This window comes from Balaenoptera borealis, assembly GCF_965194805.1.
Source record: "Balaenoptera borealis genome assembly, chromosome: 3".
Classification (NCBI taxonomy): domain Eukaryota; kingdom Metazoa; phylum Chordata; class Mammalia; order Artiodactyla; family Balaenopteridae; genus Balaenoptera; species Balaenoptera borealis.
The window spans coordinates 112289239-112315249 of NC_138866.1; the positions used below are offsets into that span (position 1 = coordinate 112289239).

General features: G+C 38.8%; 1 protein-coding gene across 7 annotated transcripts in view; it reads right to left on the reverse strand.

Annotated features, from left to right (window-relative positions):
• The window catches only part of CSNK1G1 (casein kinase 1 gamma 1), a 196718-nt gene that overhangs the window by 27411 nt on the left and 143296 nt on the right, over positions 1 to 26011 (reverse strand). For all 7 annotated transcript variants that reach the window (XR_014242125.1, XM_082383384.1, XM_082383383.1 and 4 more), the window contains 6 exons: positions 15088 to 15239; positions 13311 to 13545; positions 8747 to 8832; positions 6758 to 6842; positions 6340 to 6488; positions 5585 to 5689 (listed from right to left, as the gene is read on the reverse strand). Coding sequence is in view for 6 of the 7 variants with exons in the window: in XM_082383383.1 (XP_082239509.1) it covers positions 5585 to 5689; positions 6340 to 6488; positions 6758 to 6842; positions 8747 to 8832; positions 13311 to 13545; positions 15088 to 15239 (812 nt within the window). In the remaining variant the exon portion in view is untranslated. The remainder of the gene's footprint in view (positions 1 to 5584; positions 5690 to 6339; positions 6489 to 6757; positions 6843 to 8746; positions 8833 to 13310; positions 13546 to 15087; positions 15240 to 26011) is intronic.

Here is a 26011-nt window from a genome sequence, read left to right on the forward strand (position 1 = left end):
TTGTACTTCAGTTTTGCACTTGCTTGTTGCAATATCCCCCTTGGAATTAAGGTCCCAGAAATGAGGAGGGACAGCTCATTCTGCACTGAGCTCTGTGCTGGAGCGGGGCAGGGTGAGTGTGCAATCTCCACACCTGAGCTCCTGCTAGACAGCAGGCAGCAAGTCAGGAAATCACACACGGGTCAGAAGTAGGCAAGTGATCGCTGAGCAAACTCATCTGCTCCTTAAACTAGCGAACTCTGAACCTCGCTGAAAACAAAGAAGTACTCTGTAAAAGGAAGGGAATGGAGAATTGATCAGCTTTTCTTTTTTTTTTTTTTTTTTAAGGCTACTGGACTTAAATCTAATCCCTTGGAGTCTAGACACAAACAGAATAAATCTGAACTACTCTTTTACTGGGGCATATCTTCTTCAGAACTCAATATGACATTCTTTCCCTTAAACATATGCTGGTCCTATAAAAATGAATAAGTAATATTTGAGGATTCAATATTATCAGGGGTAGGATACCATGTCTGGTAGAATTTAATAATTCTCGATGACCAATATGATGCTTTCCAACCTCAAAACAGATCTGTCCTCCCTAACCTTTTAGGCCAAGTACCCCTTCTTCAAATGCCCACAGAAAATCTACCAAATAAAAGGGGTCTATGGGAGAAAAGAGAAACTAACAAAACTGCTGAACCACAGTAGTATATATTTGTGTAGCATCTACCTGAGTAAGGACTGTCACAAGCTAGAGGTTCTGAAAGGAAGTGTGCTGCTGCATGCACATGCTAATCAATGCAATATGCTATATTTATATATATATATAAATTCTTATATATTTTGCTATATTTATATATGCTATATTTATATATGTATATAAATTTTTATATATTTTGCTATATTTATATATGCTATATTTATATATATTTTGTTGCATATCGACCAAACACACTGCATAAGACCTTCGACAGTACTGCACTTTAATATGAGCTATCTGGATAGTGGCAGGACTTACTTCCTGATCGAATTTGATCAGCAAATGCAAGGGAAGCTTTGCTGGGTAGAAATAGGAAGAACCAGTAAAGTTTTCATCGTCTTCCTGATGAATGGTAATGCAGAATTCTTTAAGAGGAACCTGAGTCATGGCAAGATTGACCATCTTTGGAACTGGGAAAGGACAAATACCAAGGGTAAAATGACAGAAAAGACTAACCCGTTGGGATCCTTTTGAGTGGATCTAGCTTTTAGGAACATTTATTCTACCCAAACTCATGACCGAATTACAGTTCTCTAGCTGGGTAAATTAATGTTCAAAGAAATTGTTCTTAAGCACCTGGTATTAATATACCAGATAGATTCAATATAGGTGAGTTTAAATGCAGTTCTCTGGCCACCATGTTTGGGCTCTAGTACTGTATCTAGGAACCAAATGATACTCAATTCAATGCAGTATTCAATTCAGTATGCTGGTCAGTCGACCAGCAAAGCAAATTTTCCCTGAAAAATCCCACCGTGATGGAGGAGAACTAATACAATCTCCTGAACTTGCTTTGCAGCAAGAGCCTGCTGTGTTTTTTCAAACCCTTCCCCTTGAGCAGACAATCTAGCCCTACTCTGGCTGCCAAACAAGGCAGGATGGCTCTTTGTGGAAACAGAAAAAACAAGTAGGAAGAAAAGTTTAAAATTTACTTTTCTTGGAAGGTTAAATAAAAATCTATATTTTAAACAAATATCTGATTTCATCTAAACTCCTCATTTGACAGATTCATTCATTCATCATTCAAACTATTATTTACTGAGTGCCTACTATTCCAGACATTCTTTCAGGGGTTAGGGATACAGCAGTGAACAAAACAACAAAAATCTCTGCCCTTACAAGGCTTACATTTGTGGAAGCTGAGGCCCCCAAAAGCTTAAGTGTCCTGCAGCCTAAGGCTTGGGATCAGCTAAAACCAAGTTCTGAGCTCCTCATCCTTCTCCTACTCTAAGTATATAACTAAACAAAGACTGTTAATCCCAGGCTCACTCCTCTATCACACAATTGATGGGCAGATTTACTCAGAATAAGTAGGCGCTTCAAGCATTATCGTCAATGTCATCTCCAAAGATCTCTCAGGTTTTCTTTTGAGAGCCATCCTCTGCTTGCCAGCCGTCTTCAGCTGAAGCGCACAGCAACAGCTTTGACCCATCCTTCTCCCTCAACCCTGCCGTACATGTGAGCTCCCAATTCTGATAGATTATATCCCTGTATCATTTTTCAATTTTATTTCATTCTCACCACTACAGTCCATATGCACCCCCTTTACCTCTCAAGGGAACTCACTGTCTTATTGGTCTCCATGCTGGCTGCCAGGCTATTACCACCTTCTATGCTGAAAGATTTCTAAAGCAAAGTTTTGATCTTATCACCCCTCTGTTCAAATACCTTTAGTACCTATTCCCTACTGAAATTAAGTACTAACTCTCCAGTAGCCCAGCATTTCAGGAGCTTTATTGAACGGCTCCAACCTATTTCCCTAGCCTTGTCTCCTTTATTCACAAAATATATTTTAGCAAAATGGAACTAGATAATTTGTTGTTGCTCATATTTCCTTTTTGCTTGGACTGTCTCTTTCATTTCCACCCAATTCTTCCAAGAGCATTTCAAATGCAGCTTCTTTCATGAAATTCTTTGTCATGCTCAGATTAGATGAAAAGTCTCCTTCCAATCCCTAAAGACTGTGATTTGCTTATCTGTTCTGCCTTGTGTTATTAAGTTATCTGGCTACCCGGCTTATCTGCTTGTCAGTTCTTTGAGGACAAGGACTCCCTACTTATCTTGGTATCTCCAGGACATACTTTCACATAGCAAGTCCTTAGCTAGATTTACCGAGTCAAAATTGCTGAAGAAAGGTTAGCTGTCCCTAAACTTAATACCTTACAATCTCTCTCAAGGAGAGATTTTAGTTTCTTCTTTGGCTGATTTCAAAACTTGTAAAGAATTAATCTTAAAAATAAAAAAAAAAAAAAGCATAAGGAAAAAACCCTGAAGATGGAACCAAAGCAATGAGACCACAGACTAAGACACAGTGTAAAGGCTGAAAAGACACTAGAAATCCATTTACCCACAGTGCACAGTGCAGAAAGAATTCTACCCAGTTAGAATTCAGAATCCTGCTGGAAAGGAGGTATAAAATATGCACTGATGTGGGGAATTTCAATCCCTTAGCAGCCATAGGATACTAAAAACCCTAAAAGAAAAAAAAAAAAAAATCAAACACGCTTTCAAGACTCAACTCTTCAAAGAGAAGCTTACTGCCTTGTAGATGAGATTTCCTAATTACATACCCGGGTTTAATGACTTTTCACTTGAAAGTACACTGAAATTCACTGTACTTTTACTCAGATACTAGGTATGACCTCATTTTCCACCCTGGAAATCTAGGTTTTCAACCATCACTTTCCCCATACCTTTAAAATTCATTCAAAACAGCAACATTGATTATGAATTCACTGAAGCAGAAAAGACAAGGGAAACTAAAGGAAACACATATTTTAGTTTTCAAATATTCTAAAAATATTTGAATATTTATTCAAATAAATATTGAATTATTTGAATAAATAGTCAATATTTATGATGGGCAGGTATGTTATGATTTCACTGACTACTTAAATTATTTTTTTATTTCTTTCATACCTTTACTATTTAAATGTATATTTCATTATAAGGTAACATAACTCCATTATAGAATAGTTTGGAAAAATATTACCCACAATACTACAACTTCCAACACTACTTCTGTTAATATTTTGGCATTATCTCCTCCCATTGACTTTCTCATTTTCCCTTCCCCTTCAGGAAAATCATGAGGTATTTCTAATTTTGTATTGTGATTTCTTTACTATACAACCATAAACATTTTCAGGTTGCTACAAGTTTTCCTAAATATTATTTTAAGTGGCTAGATAATATTCCACTGAATAAATGCGTTACAATTCATTTTATTATAACCTAGTTTATTTGATAAAAGATTTGAGCGGATCCATAACCATTCCCTTATAATTGGATAGGTGGATCATTTCTAAAACTTTGCTAGAAATGGCACTGTGACAGTTTAATGCACATAAGTAAATCTGTATCTTGGATTGTTTTATTGTGATTATTTTATTATGATTCCAAGAAGTAAAATTATTCTATCAGAGAGGATTGTAACTTTATCAAATTACTTTCTAGAGAATTTGTAACAATTTGCAAAGTCAAGAGCAATGCATGAGAATGTCATTTGAACTGTGCACTCTACACTTTTTAAAAGGTGGGTAGGGGAGAACGACAGCATAAGTCAACAGTACTCTGCTGTCAAATCACAAGTCAGTCAAAATAGAATCATTAGCCAAGTACTCTGATTAAAGTATGTAACTCTGGACCCAATTAGGGGTCACAGTTTGCTAAACCCCATCTTTTTGCCTACCTACTCTCTCTTTTGTCTGCTCTCTAATACACAGATTTCCTTCCTTCACACATTTTTTTCTTACCCAACATGCCACACATACATGCCAAAAGTATGTACTCACTGGTGAGTCTATCTATATTTGTGTACACACTTTACTGTACGTATGTGTGTGTATATACCTAAATATACTACTTTTTTGTTTGTTTTTGTTTTAGAGGGGGCACCTGGATTCTATATTCTATTTTTAACCTATGTACTTTCACATGTACATCTGTGAGATAAGTGTTTTTTGCCTTTTATTGTAAAAATGTCTGTGAATATAAAACAGTGAGGTCAGGGATGAGAGGGAACAAGCTAATTTGATATGATTATGTGTGTGTGTGTGTTATCTGTTTATTATTCTTTGCTTCTTTATCTATTGAGGTACTCATTTTCCTCTCAGCAATATATAGGGTAATAAGGATTAAAACTGTCATATTTACTTCCCAATCAGTTACCCCTTTCTTTAAACGTTGTCAAATTTGTTGCTTTTTTTTTTTTTTTGGCAGGGGCGGGGGTGGTGTTTGCCTCCTCTATCTTTAGGCTAAGAGAAGCCTCTCATCCAAACCACTAGTTTCCCAAACCATGAACATTGAAGGATGGATGACACGGCCTTCTCTGGAATGGCCTAAAGCAAAGCTGAATCTTCACTACAGGTCCAGATCCTCGCCAGCTATAAAGTTAACCTGGCTATAGGGACAGAGGTGGGGTGGAGATGCCAGTTCATGCCTATGTCAGCTGGAAGTCCAAATTACCCACCCTTCTTAATCAGCAAGGAAAAACCAGCATGGGTGAGAGCTCTACTCTGGACTGCAGATGAGACCCAAAGTGGGCTACCCTGTCCATCCAGTGTGTCTTTGGGCCTGTGGCAGACTGTCCCTTTCGGCCAACAGATTTTGACAGGCCCAGCTTCTCTAGAGTGGATGCTTCATGTAAGACACCTGGCCACATCTCAGTGCCATTACACAACCCTGAGGGATGCTGGAATGCCACACCACAACAGTAACGCTAAGCCCTTTGTCTTTAATTTCAGTATATACGCTTAAGTGGAGAAGCTGAAGAATTTGGATTTTAATATTAGCCATGAAGAAGGGGGATTTCTGAAACAATGAAGGTTCAACACATACCTGGTTTCGTAGAGGCTGTTGTGATGGCCGATCCCTGTGTGTGTGGCTTTCTCGAGTTATTGCAGATGCACCAGAATCTACATGAACTGACCCTACTGGAGTAGGCTGGAAAAATATGTAACAAAAAGTCAAATGGGGAAAACAGGTTCAACTTAATGTCTCCGCAAAGGACAGCATCATTCTAATTCTAACAGAGCAGTAGTAATTATTATTACTGTTATTATTACACTAAGGCCAGTTTCAAGTCTTCTTGCCTTTTCAGTTTGCTTATTTGCAAAAGGGAGACAGTTTGGTCCTCAATAGTTCATTGGAGAGTAGCTTGCCTTCGAAAAGAAAAATAACATCCTACAGTGATGACTGTTAGTATGCTCTAAGGCCCTGTGAACCCAAGGCCAGAAGAGCAAATTCAGAAGTTTCCTCTGGTGCTGGGCTCCACCCGACGGAAATCAAGTCCCTTAACAGCTTATGTAGCACCAGCTCCTGGATCATTCAAAGAAAACTTCTTAAAAACTGACTTAAATTCTGATATCTTAGGACACAGTGGTCATAATCTTAAAAACACAGTTAGTAAGAGTAACTCCTTTATTACTCTAGTGAGAGTGACCCCTGGCATCACCCTGAAAAGACTGGCAAATGGAACGTCTACAGTCAAAGGAATGTTGTGGTTTTTTTTCCCCATAGATTTAAGCAGAAAGTCTGGCAAGGGGTGAGACAGTGCTGGTCTGAGGTGAGGAGGTTAAAAAGAAGATACTTACAATAGGCCTCCCGACCCAATCATAGGCGTAGTCAAAGGCGTAGCCTTTCCTTTCAAAGAGGTCTGTGAAGAGCGTCCGTAAATACTCATAGTCAGGTTTTTCAAAGAAGTCTAATCGCCTGACATATCGCAGGTAGGTTGCCATCTCCTCTGTTAGGAAAGAGGTTAAAGGCCATGCTCATTAGCTGAATGCTTCTCATGGGGAGAAGCTTTGGGCCAGGCAAGGAATATCTGTACAGACTATTTGACACTGATGTTTTCTTTATGGACCAAATCAAAGTGATAAAACCTATCTTGATTTAAATAACAACAAAAGGAAACGTAAATTTTCTGGAGAGTATCTAGAAATACTAAGATATGGTCTCCACCTCCTTCAAAGCTTCAGTCACACGGGCTGGAGTGTCCTTTCAGCATCCTACCTGGAAAGTTTTCACAGAGAACTTCAATGGGAGTATTCCTTTTGGTGTCACCAATTTTTTGATATCTTTCTTTTAATGTATCAGCCTGTAGAGAAGAAAGAGAGAAAGTTAGTTGGAAAGAGGTGTTAAGTATGGGAGGTCCAATATGTTTCAGGACATAATGACTGTTTCACTCAAACTGGCAGGATTTGTTAGTCTCAATTTTTTTCTAATACTAACAAACAAGAAATGTAGTAGAGATGATATATTTAGATATGTACAAAACATCTGTTCTGAGAAGTTTTACTTGCAAATACATTTAGTAGTCTCAGATAAACACCACCAAATGTAATGAGATGAGAGGCTAAGATAAGAAAATAAATTCAAAATTATAACAGCTTAGTAATGACCCATGGCCACTAGGGTTCAAAAGTTATTCAACCTTCTCATTCTTAGATCAGCTCTAGATAAGATTAAAAACACTGCTAATCCAAATGGGGGCAAACAGACAGATGGCTCCACAATATATATATTGTGAAGCTGAATAGAAAAAGAACAAGATGTAAAAAAACTGCCTTTCTAAGAACCTGCTGTATAAAAAATAAATATATAAAATTAAATTAAAACAAAAACAAAAACAAAAAACAACTGCCTTTCCACAATGTGCTTCCAGAGGGAAAAATGTTAACTATGATACAGGCATGGCTAACAGACAGGTTTGCTATATGTCAGTGGCTCAAAGTAGCCAAGTCTGGTTTGCTCAAGACTGTAGACAGAGGGCTCCTGGACCTTGGACCAATAATGTGGTCTCAAGGGATTCTCATGAGGCTCTGTCTAGCCTGCAGCACCTGGCTTTAAGCAATTATGTTTTGACGTATACTGGAGGAGGTTTAAATCTACAACTACCACTAAAAGGATTCATGAATCATGAGAAAGTTTCAAGCAATTAGTAATATACAAATGCATTATTTGGCTGTATGATGAGCACACAGGATGTGAAACTCTATTTGACAGCTGTCAGTATCAATGAGAAGGTATATGTGACTAGGAGAAGACCATGGAGGAGATGTTAGGAGAGGAATTTAACGGGAAAGAAATAAAATCTTCCCAAAGGGAAGGGATAAAAGCCTCACTTTTCAGGACAATGTCCAAGAAAGCACAGCAAAACGAATCATTCTGCCCTTCGGGAGGGAGGGGGTGTAGTAGTACCCAAAGCTACCGATTAAGTTTCCTTCCATACTAACATGTTGAAATAAATCACAACTCAAAAATGTCTTGCATTTAACTATCTAATGGGACTTAGAATGGGTTAGAAGCTCACCATTTCCTAGTCTAACCGCCAGAGGCACAGAGTAATCATTACAATGGTTGTAACTATAACTAATAGTTAACTTCGACACAAATGCACTGTATTGACACTTACCTAAGGAAGGCTATTTAAACTACACATTTCACAAGGAACAGCTATTTTATGCATAGGCATTTATTCAATTAAACACTTGAACAGCAATGTTAAACCTGGATTTTCGTTTTAGTTCAGGTGGGTCCTTAGCCTACACAGGAAGAACAAGTATTTCCCAGTTCCCCTTAGGGGCACACCTAGTCCTGCTGGCCTTGCTGGTAAAATGTGTAGCAGCTGCTATCATCAATTTGTTCCAGAAATTCCCCAACACACTGGGAACAATATGCCTGCTACATAATGTTAGTGAAGGAGGAATACTGACACAGAGAGAAAAGCAGCACTGCCAAGGCTGGGAGGGAATGAGGGAAGAGATTATGGAAAACTCGAAAATAAGGAAGAAGGATCAGAAGGGGAAGAAGACAAACGTGGGCAAAACAGAGCTTCCAAAGCCCAGGTGAGCATTTACATTATAGACTAATGTCGTTCCTGCCTGTCATCCCTGTAGCCAATCTTCCCTTTTGTGCTTCCTACAGACATCAAGTCAGCAACCCCTTCATTATCAACTGAGTATTTAAACAAAGCCCTCCACTGAGCACTTCCAAGGATACCTTGAGTCCTTGCCAGGGCAGGCTGCCTCGAAGGAAATACATGAACATATGGCCTAGGGCTTCCAAATCATCCCGCCGGCTTTGCTCTAAAAAGGAAGACAGATGACACGTTATGTTTGCAGTTATTAAATCAGAAAGGGGTTCAAAACCAAGTAATCCCTTCAGAAACCCGTCTGCTCTGGAAAGGCTCTGCTTACTAATTCTTTGTATATCTAAATCAGGGATAGTACTTTAGATCAAAACCAAAAACAACGTGTACTTCCTTTGCCTAGATCTGCTACTGGCGAGTAAATATCAAGTGAAAAGAGCAAATCCTAAACTAAAATCAAGTCCAAATCACTAACTGGTGAGTAACCACCCCTCACTCTATGCCGTCACCTTCCTGAAAGTAAGATAATTTAAACAAAATGTTATTTCTAGTACATGGGCTACAATTACTCTTTGGGTACCATCACGAAAAGTGAGCAGCAGATTGAGTAGCTGAGGCTGTTAAGAGAGTCCATTCTGGCTCGGCCCGCAAAGACACAAGCTGCAGAATGCCTAGCATACACGCCTAGTGCTTTTTATTCATCATAAAAATTAACGCTTAAAATTTAGTTTAATGTAAGCAAACATCAGGGCACAATCCTCAGCTCCATTCCATTTGTACCGTGTCCCATAGCCACCTTAAGAAAAATTTAAAGTTTATTACTAAGGTGCCCTTTGTGGGCACATAAAACAGTATCCCTGCATTCAGAGAGCTTATCATGTAAAACAAGTTGCTGGATTTTTCTCTCTTTTCTTTAAATTGGGAAGATAAGGATGGTAAAGAACTGCAGAATCGTTAATAAAAAATTGTAACTACATCTCAGAAAACATCTTATACATTCTTTGGCTGTCAGACAATAGAAGTAGTACATTCTTCCATTTTTAATTGCCAATTACAATTTATCTCAGACAATTCATGTGTTTATTTTTCAGAATCGAGTTCTGGGCTTTATCAAAAGAAATGACAGATGCAAGAATAAGGGGCTATCTTAAACTTGGTTTTGCCTTTGTGCAGAAAGTAAAACCTAACAGAGTCAGGGAGGCAGGGAAAGGTACTCAGGTAATCCAAAATATAAAAGCACAACACGTTTAACTGCTGCCTCCAATTACAGGAAATTTGCATGAAAAAGAGTGCATAGTACTCTACAGGGCAGATGAAGAAAGAAAAGGCAACTTTCTAAATTGTACTTTGAAGGAGGTTTTTGGAAATGAGGTCACTAACGGGAAGGGGCGGCACCCTGACAAGAGACATAAATAACATAAAGTTGAGCTGATACACAGCAATTGAAATAATCTTAAAAAGAATGAAGCAAAACAGCAAGGCCATCAGAAGCTTTTGACTACAAGGCTTGCCTGAAGTTTGCAATAAATTTCATATGTAACTGAAAACAAAAAGAGATTTTGTTAACAGAATTTAAAGAAACAGATTTTGTTAACAGACAAAAACAGATTTTGTTAACAGAACCTAAAGATACACCAAAAAAGAAAGAACAAGCAGGGTGAGTTGAGGCCTCCCACAAAGCAGGGCAGATAGAGAAACCACACCCTGCAGGTTCTCACACTATATCACACCTACTCATCGCCTCTCCATTTTTATATCCACTTCCTGTAAGGAGGCCCCTTGGTAATAAATAATTCAGGGGACAAATGGTTGTACTTTAGACAGTTGAGCACTAGAGGGCGAAACTCTCCACATTTTCAATGGCTGATCAGCCCTACAGAAATAAGCCCAGCTTCTCTTCACAGCAAAGCCGTTATAAAATGAGATTTTTTAAAAAATCAAAAACCAAAAAATATAATAAACACATTTAAACTCACTGGAATAAGTAATAAAGTAACTTTTCAAATACTTAAAACCACGAAAAAAAGCTGTGGAATATGGGATAACAGGAAAAATAATGGTTCCTGAGTCAGGTTATCTAGGTCTTGGTCTGTCCTTTCTATTAATTTATTAATCCACGCCAAATTAGGCATGGCCAAGTCACCTTTTGGGCTTCGATTTCCTCATCTGAAAAAAAAGTGGTTGATTTAGATACTCTGAAAAGTCATTTTCCATTTCTAAAATTCAAAAATAATCTACAATAATTTAAATATTAAAGGCCTTTCAAAAAAACATGAGAGTGAAAATCAGAGCCATGCTTTATTTCCACATTTCTTTGAACACTCCACATTCATTCAATTTAGGATTTCAATTCAGTATTTCCCTTGTTTTTTTCATGCAGGATATTTCATTTTCAAAGAAGAAAGGTTTCAATACCAGTGAGACCAGGAGGACACAAAATTCTTCCATACCATAAAGGCTTGCTTTTCAACCAATCAGAAAGATGTGCTTGGTTTACTTGCATCACATCCCTGATTTTAGGTCAAATATATTTTGTTGAAGGAAAGGGGCCAGGTGACCCAGTGTCCTCACCCTAACTTCAAACATTAAGGAATACAAAATGGGCAGACTTAATCAGTGGGAAGGTGGCTAATCTAATGTAGTAAATATCAGGTTTAGGGGGCTGCTTCCCTTGTTTTCTGCCCTCACAAAATTAATAGGCAATTCTTTCCAGGTCATTTGAAGATACACTTCCCTTTTTCTTCATTACAACATAAAGGATGCAACACATTTGAAAACCAATAGGATTAGGGTTCCTACAGAAACCTCTCTGGGTTTGAGACCATGGCCAGAGTTTAAAGGGCATATGACAACCACCTATATGTATTCTCTGTAATAGTGACATTATAGACAAATACGGTGACAGGTTGGATCTGACATGAAGAAAACTCTGGAACTCAGGAAGTCCACGCATGGAGATACACTCAAAAGTTCCAGCAGAAATGGCTACATCAAGAGATAAAGGAACCCAGTCTGATGACAGTAGATGCTTAAAACATATTTTGTTGAATAAATGATAACTACCATTATAGAGTCTTTACTATCATCAAGCACTATGCTAAACAGTTTATATGCATTATCTCACAGAACCCTATGGTATAAGGTACTATTACCATACGTCTTTCAGGGTAGATGAGATAACTGATGCTGATGAAGGAAGGTTACTGGACCACATAGGTTTAAGGGAAAAAGCCAGAATTTACATCCCTTTTTCTTAACTATTACACTGTACCTTATACAAACAACACGGATATGCATCTTTTGTCTGCTCTTGCCTTTCCTGACAAGAATAATAAAATCAGAACACAAATGCTGAGCCCAGGAGGCAGGCATTAGAACAACTTCTAGACTCTGTCAGTTAAACCAAACAATCATGACTTTACTATGTACCACACACTCTATCTCCTCGTAAAAAGGAAGGAAGAAGAGAATTCTGAGCACTATGCAAGAGACCCATGTTACATATATTATTACCCATTCAACCTGCAAAACATCCTTGTGAAATATTACTCTATTTTTACAGGTAAGTTTCAGGGAGATTAAGTAACTTGTCCAACGTGACACCAGTAATAAGTGCCAGAGAACCTTCCAGCCTAATTTTAAACTATTATGTTTAGTTAAGTGACAATATCCATGTGGTTACCGAAAAAATCCTGACAGCATTCATTTCAACTCGGGTTGTATCATACCACTTTGTAATGTCATTTTTACTCTTCACTAATACTAGAATCCTCATCTGAATATCTGAGCAGTTTACTCGATGAGGCAACTTTATAGCTATTTACATTAGCTTTAATGTACTACTGTGTAAAATACTTATTGTGTAAACTGTTTGTTAATATTTAAATACCTTACATAATTAGCTACGTCTAGGAGTCTAATATTCTGTTTATATGTCTACTCTCTAGGGTGGTGATTTTCGAACATATCTTTTCAATCACCTTAGAACCTTTTCTTCAAATAGAATCTTCCATGAAAGCCCAATATATAAAACAGATAAAAAGGGAAGCTTTCCTGGAGAAGCTGGCAAGGGCCCAGGGCCCTACCTACTGGGCCTTCTCACTGTTCCTTAGGCTTCCCTCGCAAATACTCTCCCCTGGACTAGTCCCTCTAACAAGTGAGACTACAGCTTTTAGCAATATTTATGCAAATTGTCTATCCTGAGTAAAATTCAAGACTCATGGAAAAGCAAATATATTTTCACTGAATAAGACACAGGCTTTTCCCTGAAAAATGAGTCACGAAACTATGCACAGAGAACAGAAGGCTAGTCCATGTTTTAGTGAAGCACTCTTCCTCAAAGCAGATATCAGCCTGATGTCCTTTTCAGGTCATATATGGGGCCATTTGTATGTAAATATCAAACTCATCACTAAACTTACTAAAATGTTATCACCTTAATTCAATAATTCAAGTACCACACTCTGAGAAACTAAGCATTTGGAAACAAAGAATGAAAAATCCTTAAGTTGTCAACAGGATACTTAGGAAAGTCACTCACTAACTTACCATCTTAATTTCTCAAGTACAAAAATCACTTACCCTGTGAAGCAATAAGAATCACAAGTTGTAATGCACAATGGGTACAAAAGTGTTTTGGGAACAAAAAGGTGTTTTAACAACCTGCCCCTTTCATGGAGCTGAAAATAAACACACCTTTGCCAAGATGCGTGTTGATGGACATGTATCTTGCAGTTCCAGTTAAACTTTTGTGCTCCCTATAAGGTATATGCTTTTTGGTTTCCGGGTCAATGTATTCCTTGGCCAGTCCAAAGTCTATAATGTGTATAACATGCTCTTTCTTATTGCCTTGTCGGCCAATCAGGAAGTTCTCTGGCTTGACATCTCGGTAAATGAGATTCTTTGAGTGCACGTATTCCATTCGGGAAAGCTAAAAGAGAGAAAAACAATGATAGAAATACTACTCTAAAGAAGTTTACTGTAAAAATACATCAAAATGTTTTCTTTTATCAGCCCAAAGCTTTGAAATTAAAAGAAAACTCATTTCTTCACCACCCAGAGTCACTTTACTCTTGCAAACCAGAATATATTTTCTGATACAAATACATATATGACAAATATCAAGATAAAAGAGAGAAGGATAGGGACTTCCTTGGTGGTGCAGCGGTTAAGACTCCATGCTCCCAATGCAGGGGGCCTGGGTTCAATCCCTGGTCAGGGAACTAGATCCCACATGCATGCCTCAACTAAGAGTTCGCATGCCACAACTAAGGAGCCCGCCTGCCACAACTAAGACCCTGCGCAGCCAAATAAATAAAAATTTAAAAAAAAAAAAAAGAGAGAAGGATAGTACAGTTCATCTAAAATGATAATACACAGTTTTACTTCATTATGCAACAATTTTCAAATGATGAATAGAGTTAGTGTTTTTATGTTACTTCAGAAAGTAAGCATTTGAGAGGCAAGAATTACTCCCAGGCAGGAAATCAGAATATGTTGGTGGCCTTTGAAGACAGGTGCCACTGCCACATTCACCTCCTGCCCACACCTTCCTATACTCTGTCTCTTTTGTTGCATAAATAAGGGAAGTGAGGCCCAGAGAAGTTAATACTGGACTGATATCACAGAGCTAACTAACAGCAGAGGTAGGAGTATAGGTTTTATGAGAAAGTAAACATAGCCCAAAATAATAATCATAAAATTATTCAAATTTCATTAAGTTCATTTCTATCTTCAAAGCTTTTCTACTTAGTATAGAAAGGGAAGCTTGAGCATTTGAATTTTTGACTCAAAAGTCAAGATCAATTTTCTAACATTTCCAAGTCTTTAAAGTGGGTGAGACCATCACCATTTCAGACCAATAAAGACATCCTTCTGCTTAGGGGATGACAAAGTTCTCAAAGGAACTGTCTTAACTGTTCCTTAAACTGGTACTGGTGTGTAATTTGGTAGGAGCTGAGAAAGCTGCCTCTTCAGCTGTCTCAGTCTCTGTGAGAAGTAGAGGCAAGAGAACTAAGGCAGGTTCTTGGTCACACAACTTTGGAATCTGATTTTAGGGCAGTGGGTTACATCTCCAATCTTTTCTTGGATGCAATGGTAAGGAGAGAGGGAGGACATGACAAAATTTTACAGTCATGTGTTTAAAACCTATAAATAAAACAACAAAGAAGTTACTTGCATTTGTACAATTTTTCCTAATCATCCTCTTTCTCTCTAAATAAATTTCCACTTCAGTCAAGGTCAGAGTATTGCTCCAAGGTGCAAATTCTTAAAATAGAGCAAACGGCAAATGCAGTGCAACTTTTCTGGATTAACCCTTTTTGCCCCAGCCAGCTTCCTAGAATGCCACCAAGCCGGTAAGTGTGCATTCACTAGGTGTCACTACAGCTGGTAAATCACCAACAGGGACACAAGGATGTGGCTGGGAGACCCGCCCCGCCTATCCTTCTGCAGAATGGCAATGCCAACTTACCAACTGAATGGCTATCATTAACACAGTCTTCAAAGTAAAAGTTCGGTCACAGAGGTCAAACAAGTCCTCCAAGCTAGGGCCAAGAAGCTCCAGCACCATGGCATTGTATTTCCCACATGGTCCAAAGTAATACACCTGTGGGAGACCTTCACCTGAAAGCAGAGGGAAAATAGGGTGCAGAGTGAGGGACACAAAAACCAAAATATGAGATAGCTGCAACAGCACTAAGTAGATAAAAAGGAAATATAATTTGTGAGATTTTTGTTTTCTTTCATAGTCCCTACTGGAGAACTCAAACTGAGCACAACAGCTTCAAAGGGAACTAGTAATGTGTGGGAAAGGCTAAGCCATTGCACAATATGTTCAAATAAGCAGTTATTTAATACCAGAGTGCCAAAGGCATTTCCACTGCTATGTAAGACAGAGAATGGTCCCTGATCCACTGCTGGATCGGAGCGTAAACTATTCTCCCCCAAGGATGCCCAAAAGCGCACTAGCATAAAAGGTTCAAAAGATGGCTCATGAGCTCAAAGGCCAGGCTAACACACCTTGTTGCATTAGCTGGTTTCATTTGCACTCCCTATGCTTACTACCAAAGCCACAAGGAGATGGAACTGTTTCCAACTGTTGCTCTGAGGAGAGCTCAGACTGAAGGGCTGAGGTCACAGAGGATACAGCCTGGTCCTTTTCTCATAGGGAGTCTCTGTAGTTTCCTGTTTCCTAACAGTTGGAGCCAAGTCAACAGACTGGGTTTGGTTACTGATAAGTAATTATGAAAGGAAAAGGAATAAAAATACAAGGCTGGGTTTTCCCCAGATTTGAAATTCATAGTTATAAGAAGCCAAAATCTAGACTTTCTCACCTACGTGGCAACTTGTGAATGAATTTCCTCCTTAAAGTGTATTGTAAATATGAGGCACTCAATAAATACGTGCTAAATGGCACCATGTGAACTGTGGGTATGAATGAGACTACAGAACTTTTAAAAATCTGGTCTTACAGAGTGAGAACACTTCCATCTTAATACACTTATGTGCACCACGGTCTACAGTTGTACACGCTGCAGATTACTTGCTTGCTCCTGCCTGTAAGTTTTTTAGACAACAAAATTCTCTCCATCTTCGCATTTTATTTGTACAGATAGGGTACAGGCAGAGGTAATTATATCTACTGTAATCTGAATGTTTGTGTCCCTCCAAAATTCGCATGTTGAAAACCTAATGCCCAGTGTGATGGTTTTAAGAGGTGTGTGCCTTTGGGAGGTGAGATCATGAGGGCAGGGCCTTCATGAATGGGATTAACGCCCTTAAAAGAGAGACCCCACAGAGCTCCCTAGCCCCTTCAGCCATGTGAGGACACAGTAGGAAGTCAGCAGTCTGCAACCCAGACGAGGGCCTTCACCAGAACCTGACCATGCTGGTATCAAGATCTTGGACTTCCAGCCTCTGGAACTGTGAGAAATAAATTTCTGTGTTTATAAGCCACTCAGTCTGTAGTATTTTGTTACAACAGCCCAACTGGATTAAGACAATGTCTAATACTTAGAACTTTAACCCAATGTGCCCATCCTTCTCTCTATCACAGGTCTTGTATATCTGGAATCGGTATGATTCATTGCTATGATATGTGTTTATTTCATGTGCTGCAATAGTCTATCATATTCCATCTAAATACTAAACAATTTCTTTCTTAGTGTTTAATAGGCTCATTCCTGTCTCATACCATTTCATATAGTATACTCTGCTCCTGCTAGCTCCATAAATATCCACTGAATCGTCCTTGTGGTTGTTTTGATTCTCCCTATCTCCAAAAGGAAACCGAGTTTAATTTATCTTTTTTCTCCTGTTGTTTTGAAGAACTCCTTCTTCAGTTCATTTAAAATATATAAAACCTAACAGCTGTTCCCAATGAGTTCTACTGAGAAATCCAAAGCAGAACAGTACCATAGAGATTTATTGCTTTTATTAATCAGACACATGGTAGATTGTAGTTTGGAGATCTTTAAAATTTTATATCCTATATAATAGTTTTCGATGTGACTAAAATTTGATTTTCCTAATATAAAAATTATACTCTTCAAAACAGGTGTGGCAGATCTGTTGGTTACCTGCTCAATATCCATTCCCTCCTTCTTTCTTAACAACAAAATTTCTAATTATTGTGAATAGCAACTCGCCCAGTTATAACTTTCCAGTCTCCCTCGATAATAGGAACGACCAGTGAGATGGAAGCAGAAATTGTTGGATAGGGTGGTTCTAGGAAAGTTCTTTCAAGGGAGCTGACTCAAAAAAAAAAAAAAAAAATAAGGGAGCCGGCTCAAGTTGGAGGTATGCCCCTTTGAGATGACCGAAGCTCCAGAAGCCATCTAGAACCATTAGATACTTTGAAGATTTAAGATAGTACCAAGATGGATGGATCAAAATTAGAAGAACCCATCCCTGACAGCTATGAAGCAACCACACTAATGTTGGGCTGCCCTTCCCTCTGGACTATTTTAATCCAAAAGAAAAATCTATCTGGGACTTCCCTGGTGGTCCAGTGGGTAAGACTCTGGGCTCCCAATGCAGGGGGCCCGGGTTCGATCCCTGGTCGGGGAACTAGATCCCGCATGCATGCCACAACTAAGAGTCTGCATGCCACAACTAAAGATCCCATGTGCCGCAACTAAGACCCAGTGCAGCCAAAATAAATAATAAATAAATATGAAAAACATATATATCTCATGTAGCTTTAAAAAAAAAAAGAAAAATCAATCTCTACCTGACTGAACTACTGTTATTTGGATTTTTTTTAACAACCAAATCTAATCCTAATTAATAAACATACTATTCCTTTACTTGGTTAAATTGCAAATCTAGGCACAATATCCTCCTTCTGAAGTACAAGCTAAAAGTCAGACCTGTGTAGAAATATAATATTGGCATAATTTTCTAGCCCTGCTGCCAATACTTAAGGATCAGCTTAAAAATAAGACAGATGATCATCTTGTTCTTGACAATCTTCAGTACCAAATCTAGGCATCTCTTGTCAGAAATTTCCATGTTTACAAGGAAGTCACAAAAGCTTTCTGGGTGATGTCTATAATTTCTAACTGTGAGTAATGTCACTCGTAACTCCTGCCTAGTAACTTCAAAGATGTGAGGAGTTCATACTGGCTGCAGTATTGCTCCTTTTATTAAATACTCTGAACCTCACAATACCCTGTTGGGCTTTGGGATGCTCAAGACAACTTCTAGATTACTGAGTGGCCTTGAAGCTTTTCTCAAAGATGGACTAAGTCCAAGATGCTAGTGTAGAAACAGCTCAAGTCAGAGTCATGGATTTGGTTCTGCTACCAACTCTGAAAATTCTTTCACCTCTTTGCTCTTTTTCATCTGTAAAGAGGAGGGGTTTAGACTGGTTCTCTTTTATTTTTTTATGTTTTATTTTTTGGCCATGCCGCGCGGCATGTGGGACCTTAGTTCCCTGACCAGGGATCGAACCCTCAACCCCTACAGTGGAAGCGTGGAGTCTTAACCACTGGATTGCCAGGGAAGTCCCTAGACTGGTTCTCTTTTAAATCCAAAATTCTGATTATAGCTAGGATCTCCTTCTAGCTACCTTCTAGGTTCCTCTTCGTAAAGCCATAGCACCAGTATGAATGAAACCTGTCTCCATGTTATATAGAATATGCGTGGTACAAATTCAAATGTAGCCTGTAGTGGTAACTGGTAGTGGTACTCAATTGAAAGTGTGTCTACTAGAAATATCTCTAAAACTTTAGAAAACAGATACAGTGACTTCACTTCAAACCTACCAAACCAGAATTTCTTTTTTTTTTTTTTTTTTTAAACCAGAATTTCTAGTAGTGGATGTAAGCATAGCTCCACAGGTGATTCAGAAGTGCAACCTAGAGGGTAGAAATAAAGGGCATTGCTTTGCTTTATGGCTAATATATTATGAAGACTCAGAAAACACTGACAGACTAATCGCTTTCAGAAGTTCTCTCACATCAGAACAACTGGACTCAACACCTATTGAAAGGAATCATTTTAAGGCTATTTGAAAGACCTGTCTGTTTAGAGTTTCTTAGGTATTACAGAAAATGTGCTGCTGAGTATAGAAGTCTCTTTGGGAGATGTGGCCTTAATTTATTAGAACTGTCTGTACAGATAGAGATGCCCACACAAGTTCCAATCTGTGTCTGGTTTCACACATGACTGCCCCAAAACTGGCCAGTGCTGGTGGTGAACGACACAGACACAGGCCCACTAGGAAAGTTTGCCTCTTTGGTCAGAGATTACTGTACAGTAATGATTTATCACCTGGGCTGTATTTAAATGAGAAATCCTGTATATTATGTTTCACACTACTTTTGCAGAGCCATCGCTAATCCATTGTTTAAGAAATTTTAAATTAATCCACATTATGGTGGAATTCCTTTAATAAGACTGGGGATGAGGGCAAAGCCTTAAATACAATAAACATGTGGAAAACAAGGTACTTCCTGCAAATAATTTTGAGGTAAAGGGAATGACGTGGGGGAAGTAGGCAATGTAGATATGCACTGAACTCTTTGATCCATGGTTATTTCAGAAACTAAGGTACTGTTATAATCTCTCCTCTGCTCTGAAAATAAAAGCACTTAGTTAAGGTCTCCCTCCTAAATTGGTCAACTGCATAAAAGCTTGAAAATTAAAGAAGTAGATTTCAAATTCTCCTCTTCTGAAGGATTTCCAACAGATTTCATTATATTACCTTTAGCCACAGGTTAAATCTCTCATAAACCAAAACTGCAAGGTTATATACACACTGTACAAGTTACAGTGTATATTTTCACAGGGAACTATGAAACAGCTTTTCCATCCATCAATAACATACTCTTATAACTCCTGCTGGACATATGGCCCACACATATATCAAGTTGCACAGAACAGGAAGTGAGATGTATAACACTACAGCTAATTTTCAGTCTGTCATAAATTTAACTTGGGTTAAACACACCAAATCAAGGGTAACAGCTTCTTTATCATCTAAGCTGTTACCTAAAAAGATTCCATAATGTATTATGAACAGTAGCTACTCTAAGTAGAGATATTTTTAAATACACATCAGGCTGAGAACTGAAATAGAACCACCTTGAAGCTTTTGGTAATTTGATCACATTATTGCCTAATAATTAGCCTTTCATTCTTTTTGAAAAACTAAATTACCTAGATGTGAAGCAAATTCAAATAAGTCCCATACCTACATTAATACCCAGATGTAAAAAAATAACATCATATAAATATTTCTATGAAAAAATAAGTATATGCTGATGATGACTGTCTTCTAAAGTCAGGGCTGGAAAAAACCTTTAAGGACATAATGGCCTCGGCAATTCCCTACTTTTATTTATACAGTTTGTTTTTTAATTTTTAAAGAAAAGAGGATAGTTTTTCTCCAAAGTTAAGCTGTCCTTGGTCCCATCAATGGTAGCGGCTTTTAGCACAGCTACTGAATGTTCCTTAGTGTTTATGAGAGGTCAGGGAATTACTGACACACAGGGAATTATCACCAGGGGTAATAATAATAATATTAAATAAGTCCACTTAACAAGAAAGTAGAAAGAATAGGCAGACTAACATAATAATATTCCATAGGAAGAAGTGAAAGGGGGAAATGAAAGCATAGGCTTTAAAACTCAGAAAATATAAAAACAATGCATTATTACAAAAATATGAGACAATACATGTGTTTGTTTCTCTTTTAAAAAAAGAACAGAATCCCTCTCATTTCTTTGACTCTGAAAAAAATGCCTTTTTACAATATGAACCAGTTCAACATATGAATCTACTTAAACTGCTGATTTAATAACAGAAAGAGCTAGACCCAAAATTAAAGAATCAGGACTACTTTGCCTTACCTATAATGAAAAATGTTTTACAACTGTCTTGATCACTGGCCTCTTGGGAACTGGAATATCATCAGACATATGCTCCTAACATGAGCTCAAATTTGTATGGTGGGAGAAGAGAAGGTGAGGAAAGGCAGAGCAGAGGAATAATCTCACATTTCTGAGCCAGAGAAATTGAGCTTTTACAGTTTCTCTATTACATACACACATAATTACAAAGGCCTTAAGCCTCAAAGCAGGTTCAAAGTTTTGTTTATCCAAAGGAGTCAGGAAAGAAAGTCCAAGATAGGACAGATTTCTTCTGCAACAGATAGCATCAAAGATAAAAAATGTTTTAAAAGTGTGTTGTGTATTGGGGGTGGGATTGAAGGGTAGGGGATCCTTTCTCTTCCCCAAAAGACTAACTCAGCTCAGAACTGGTAAATTTATGGGATTAAAAAAAAACCTCCCAATCTCTGAAATTTTACCACTTTGTCCCTGTGATTAAGTTATATAGACAGGGTTTCCCTGGTGGTGCAGTGGTTAAGAATCCGCCTGCCAATGCAGGGGATACGGGTTCGAGCCCTGGCCCGGGAAGATCCCACATGCCGCGGAGCAACTAAGCCCATGCGCCACAACTACTGAGCCTGAGCTCTAGAGCCCGCGAGCCACAACTACTGAGTCCACGTGCCACAACTACTGAAGCCTGCGTGCCTAGAGCCCGTGCTCCACAACAAGAGAAGCCACGACAATGAGAAGCCTGCACACCGGAACAAAGAGTAGCCCCCGCTCACCACAACTAGAGAAAGCCTGCACACAGCAACGAAGACCCAACACAGCCAAGAAAAAAAAAAAAAAGTTATATAGACAGACTATCTACTGAGCTTCAAAAGCTGAGAGATGATCAATTCTTCTTAACACACACCTGAACAATAACAACTAAAAAGAAAGTTTTAGCTGGCATTTAGAAGGAATAAGAAGAAAAAAAAATGAGATTATTCAAAGTACAGTGAACCTCTTCCTGACAATCCTGCCTCACTCCCATTACACTTTCTTTGTCCATGTATCTGCCTTCCCTATGAACTAAGAGAAGGTTGTTTGAAGGCAGTGACTACTATGTGTTAATTATGTTTGCATATCGCTGCCTAGCACCAGTCCAAGCACATGGTAGATAAGGGCAGAATAAGTACTAAGTAAATAAATAAATACAATTCAGTGAAACTGACTTGAGTTTTCTATTTGGAACACACAATATTTAAACCTCAAAATGCTAAAATACACAGAGCAAAACGAATTAATCAGATTTTAAATGTGTGGGAATGCTAACATAATTGATATTTCTGAGTAGTTCTTATTTGGATTTCATGGGAATGATATTTAAGAAGTTCTGTTGGGCAAGCCACCAATATGAAGATTCCAAGTAATTCAGAGTTGTAGTATTTCTACATGGACTTTCTTCTGTGTATTTTCTTCCATAATGGTTGTATATGGTATGTGCAGTTATGTCTTTGCTGTTCCCACATGCAGGTGAACTATGTAGAATTATTCATTTTAGTGAACAGCACTGAAAAACATACACACAAACAAATGTAAACGTCTTCCTATCTCTCAATAAAGCACCTGCCCATCCAAATAGATTAAATGACCAATGAAATTAGCCATCTAAGTTGTCTAATGGGCAAAGGAAGTCTGATGACATCTTCTTATCCTTTTCTTCTCCCACTCCATTTTTAGACACATTCTTTATTTTGGTCCTAACTTGGAATTATATGGTCTTTTCTTTACATACATAGCCCTTTTCCATCTCACTTCAATCTCACAGTCATCTTATGAACAAAAAAGGGAAAATACTAATGACTCCATTTTACATATGAGATAGAGACCCTGAGAGACACTGTGACCTTTCCTAGCTGACAGGGTGCCCAAGTAACACAACCAGACCACTCAACTCCAGATTCACTGCTCACTTCGCTATACTAAGCTGCCAACATTCTCCGCCTTCGTTCTTCTTCCCTTTCATTCATGTGGTTGCCAAAGTTATTCTCTGTGCTCCCTACCCCACTTCTTCCAAACCACATGCCTTTTTGGTTAACATTATCCTTCCAGGATATAAATCCACCACCCTACTACACAGGCAGATTAATCTGGTTAATCTGTCCTACCCACCTCCTTGGTTCCCAATATTTATTTTTGGCTGCGATGGGTCTTCGTTGCTGCCCACGGGCTTTCTCTAGCTGCGGCGAGCAGGGGCTACTCTTCATTGTGGTGCGCGGGCTTCTTATAGCGGTGGCTTCTCTTGTTGCAGAGCACGGGCTCTAGGTCCAACAGCTTCAGTAGTTGTGGCACATGGGCTGGTAGTTGTGGCTCACGGGCTCTAGAGAGCAGGCTCAGTAGTTGTGGCATTCGGGCTTAACTGCTCCGCGGCATGTGGGATCTTCCCGGACCAGAGCTCGAACCTGTGTCCTCTGAATTGGCAGGTGGATTCTTAACCACTGCGCCACCAGGGAAGTCCCGATATTTTTATATCAGTTACCTGAATACTATTTTACAGTTTTTGCATCATCTGTCCATCTCTCCATAGATTTCATTTTTTTAATTAATTAATTTATTATTTATTTATTTTATTTTATTTTTGGCTGCGTTGGGTCTTCATTGCTGTGCACGGGTTTTCTCTAGTTGCAGCGAGCAGGGGCTACTCTTCGTTGTGTGTGCAGGATTCTCATGGCAGTAGCTTCTCTTGTTGTGGAGCATGGGCTCTAGGTGCCGCAGGCTTCAGTAGTTGTGGTGCACGGGCTCAACAGTTATGGCTCACGGGTTGTAAAGCACAGGCTCAGTAGTTGTGGCGCACGGGCTTCGTTGCTCCGCGGCATGTGGGATCTTCCTGGACCAGGGCTCGAACCCATGTCCCCTGCATTGGCAGGCGGATTCTTAACCACTGTGCCACCAGGGAAGTCCATCTCTATAGTTCTTGATTTGTCAATTCCAGTTCTTTATCTGGAATGGGGGCCACCTGGGACATTAGTTTTTTAAATTATAAATGTGATATATACTAATTTTAACTAAATACAATAGCAAACCAAAAACAGTACAGAAACATATGAATGAAAAGTATTCATATCCATAATAGATGATACACATACACATAATTAAAAATACTTTCCTGCAACTTCATTTGTAATTTAATATGATATAATGGACATTTTTCCTTGTCAACACATGTATGCACATCATTCACTTTAAAAGTTACATCATATCTCCCCCTATGATGTATCACATTTAAGTTTTCCTGTACTGACGGACATTTAGGTTGTATCCGTATATTTGTTATTAGAAATAGACATTATAGTGAACAGCTATTGCTTTCACCTGACATGCATCCTTTTCTTCCTTCTTCTGGTAACATCTTACTCTTCCAGCAGGAAAGCACCATTCCTTCACTGTTACTACATGTGGTTAAAGTGGGGTCAAGCCATTTCCCACTGCCACCCCAAGGATATGACTCAAGCCAGATTAATTAGAGGATTCTATCCTCCTGCCCTGGGGAACTGGGTCAAGGATAGGAGCTTGAACTATGTCAGTACAATGAGAGTCAACTCTGGGCCTTTTTGAAACTATAGAGAAGGAGGAGCAATTTTCGACCCCCTCGATCACTAAACTGGAAGGAGCTTAGCCTGAAGCTACCAGAGACAACCACATGAGAACAGGTAGACTACTTATCTGAGAATGAAACCAACACAGAGAAAGCAGAGCTGAGAGAAGCAGACAGACAAGTATACCACAAACCTGAGGACCAAGGACAATGCTGGTCCTGGATCTGGCTGGCCTGAGGTGAGAATCCTGGACTTCTCAGTCCTGTGAGCCAAGAAATTCTCTCCCGCCCCACCACTCCCTCCATTAAGTGAGCTTGAACGCTATCATTTGAAAATGGAACGTGTCTAGACAGATATGCATACAATACTGCAGAAATATCCTTGTGCCTACATTTTGGGGCATGAATACAAATCTATCTTGAGGGTAGATTCCTTGAAGAGGAAATGCTGAGTCAAGGGTCATGCACATTTAACATTTTAGTATATGTTCCCACGTTGCCAGTTCTAAATCCTCTTTGGTCCCTGGTCTGTTTCCAGTGCTGGGCCTCTTTTCACGTTTAGTACTACCGTCCTATTACTTAAGTATCCAGGCCCATAGAGTATTTAAAAACGTTTTCAGAAGCTGCCTTGACTCATTCTTCCCAAAGCCCCAGCACTAGGTTATCTCCTCTCTTACACGTAGCCAGCAGCAGCATGTTTGGAGGAGTCTCCTAGGTTTTTGTCAAAATTATCATTGATATTTCAAAGTCAGGAGAATCCTTCCTCCCCCATTATTTGTTCAACACTACAATAAGAAATTTCCACTCAAAGCATACTTGCATCACAAAAGTCTATTGGCCATAAACTGCTTTACAGTTTATGAAGTATTTTTATATAGGCCTTCCCATTTAATCCTAACAAGTACATACAGGAATTACTATTCTCATTTTATGGATAATTCATTTGAAGTGATTTGCTCAGGTCATACACTGAGTGGTATAGCCAAGACCTAAAACCCCACTTCCGCCTCCAAGTTTCAGGCTCTTTTTTTTTTGCCCGTGCTGTGCAGCATGTGGGATCTTAGTTCCCCCACTAGGGATTGAACCCTGCGCCCCCTCCGTTGGAAGCACAGAGTCTTAACCACTGGACCGCCAGGGAAGTCCCCTAGGCTCTTTTACTATACCACATACACCTATCTGCACCCTGAAGTCCACGGACATCTCGAGTGGCAGCGAGGACTACTGGGTCACATTACTTTCATAGGAGATTAACCAATTTAATAAAGATTCAGTAAAACGTAGTCTGTGTATGAACCTAAGGGACAATCACAAGATATTCATGATGTTGATAGGTTATGAACTCAAGTAATAAAGAAAGAGTAATTTTTTCCTTACAAAAAGCACAGGTAAGACTCTATCAGGAGTGCATTAGTAGTATTTTTCTAATACAAGTACCAATCTTTAAATTAAACCTAATAAATTAAACATATCATTAGGAATTC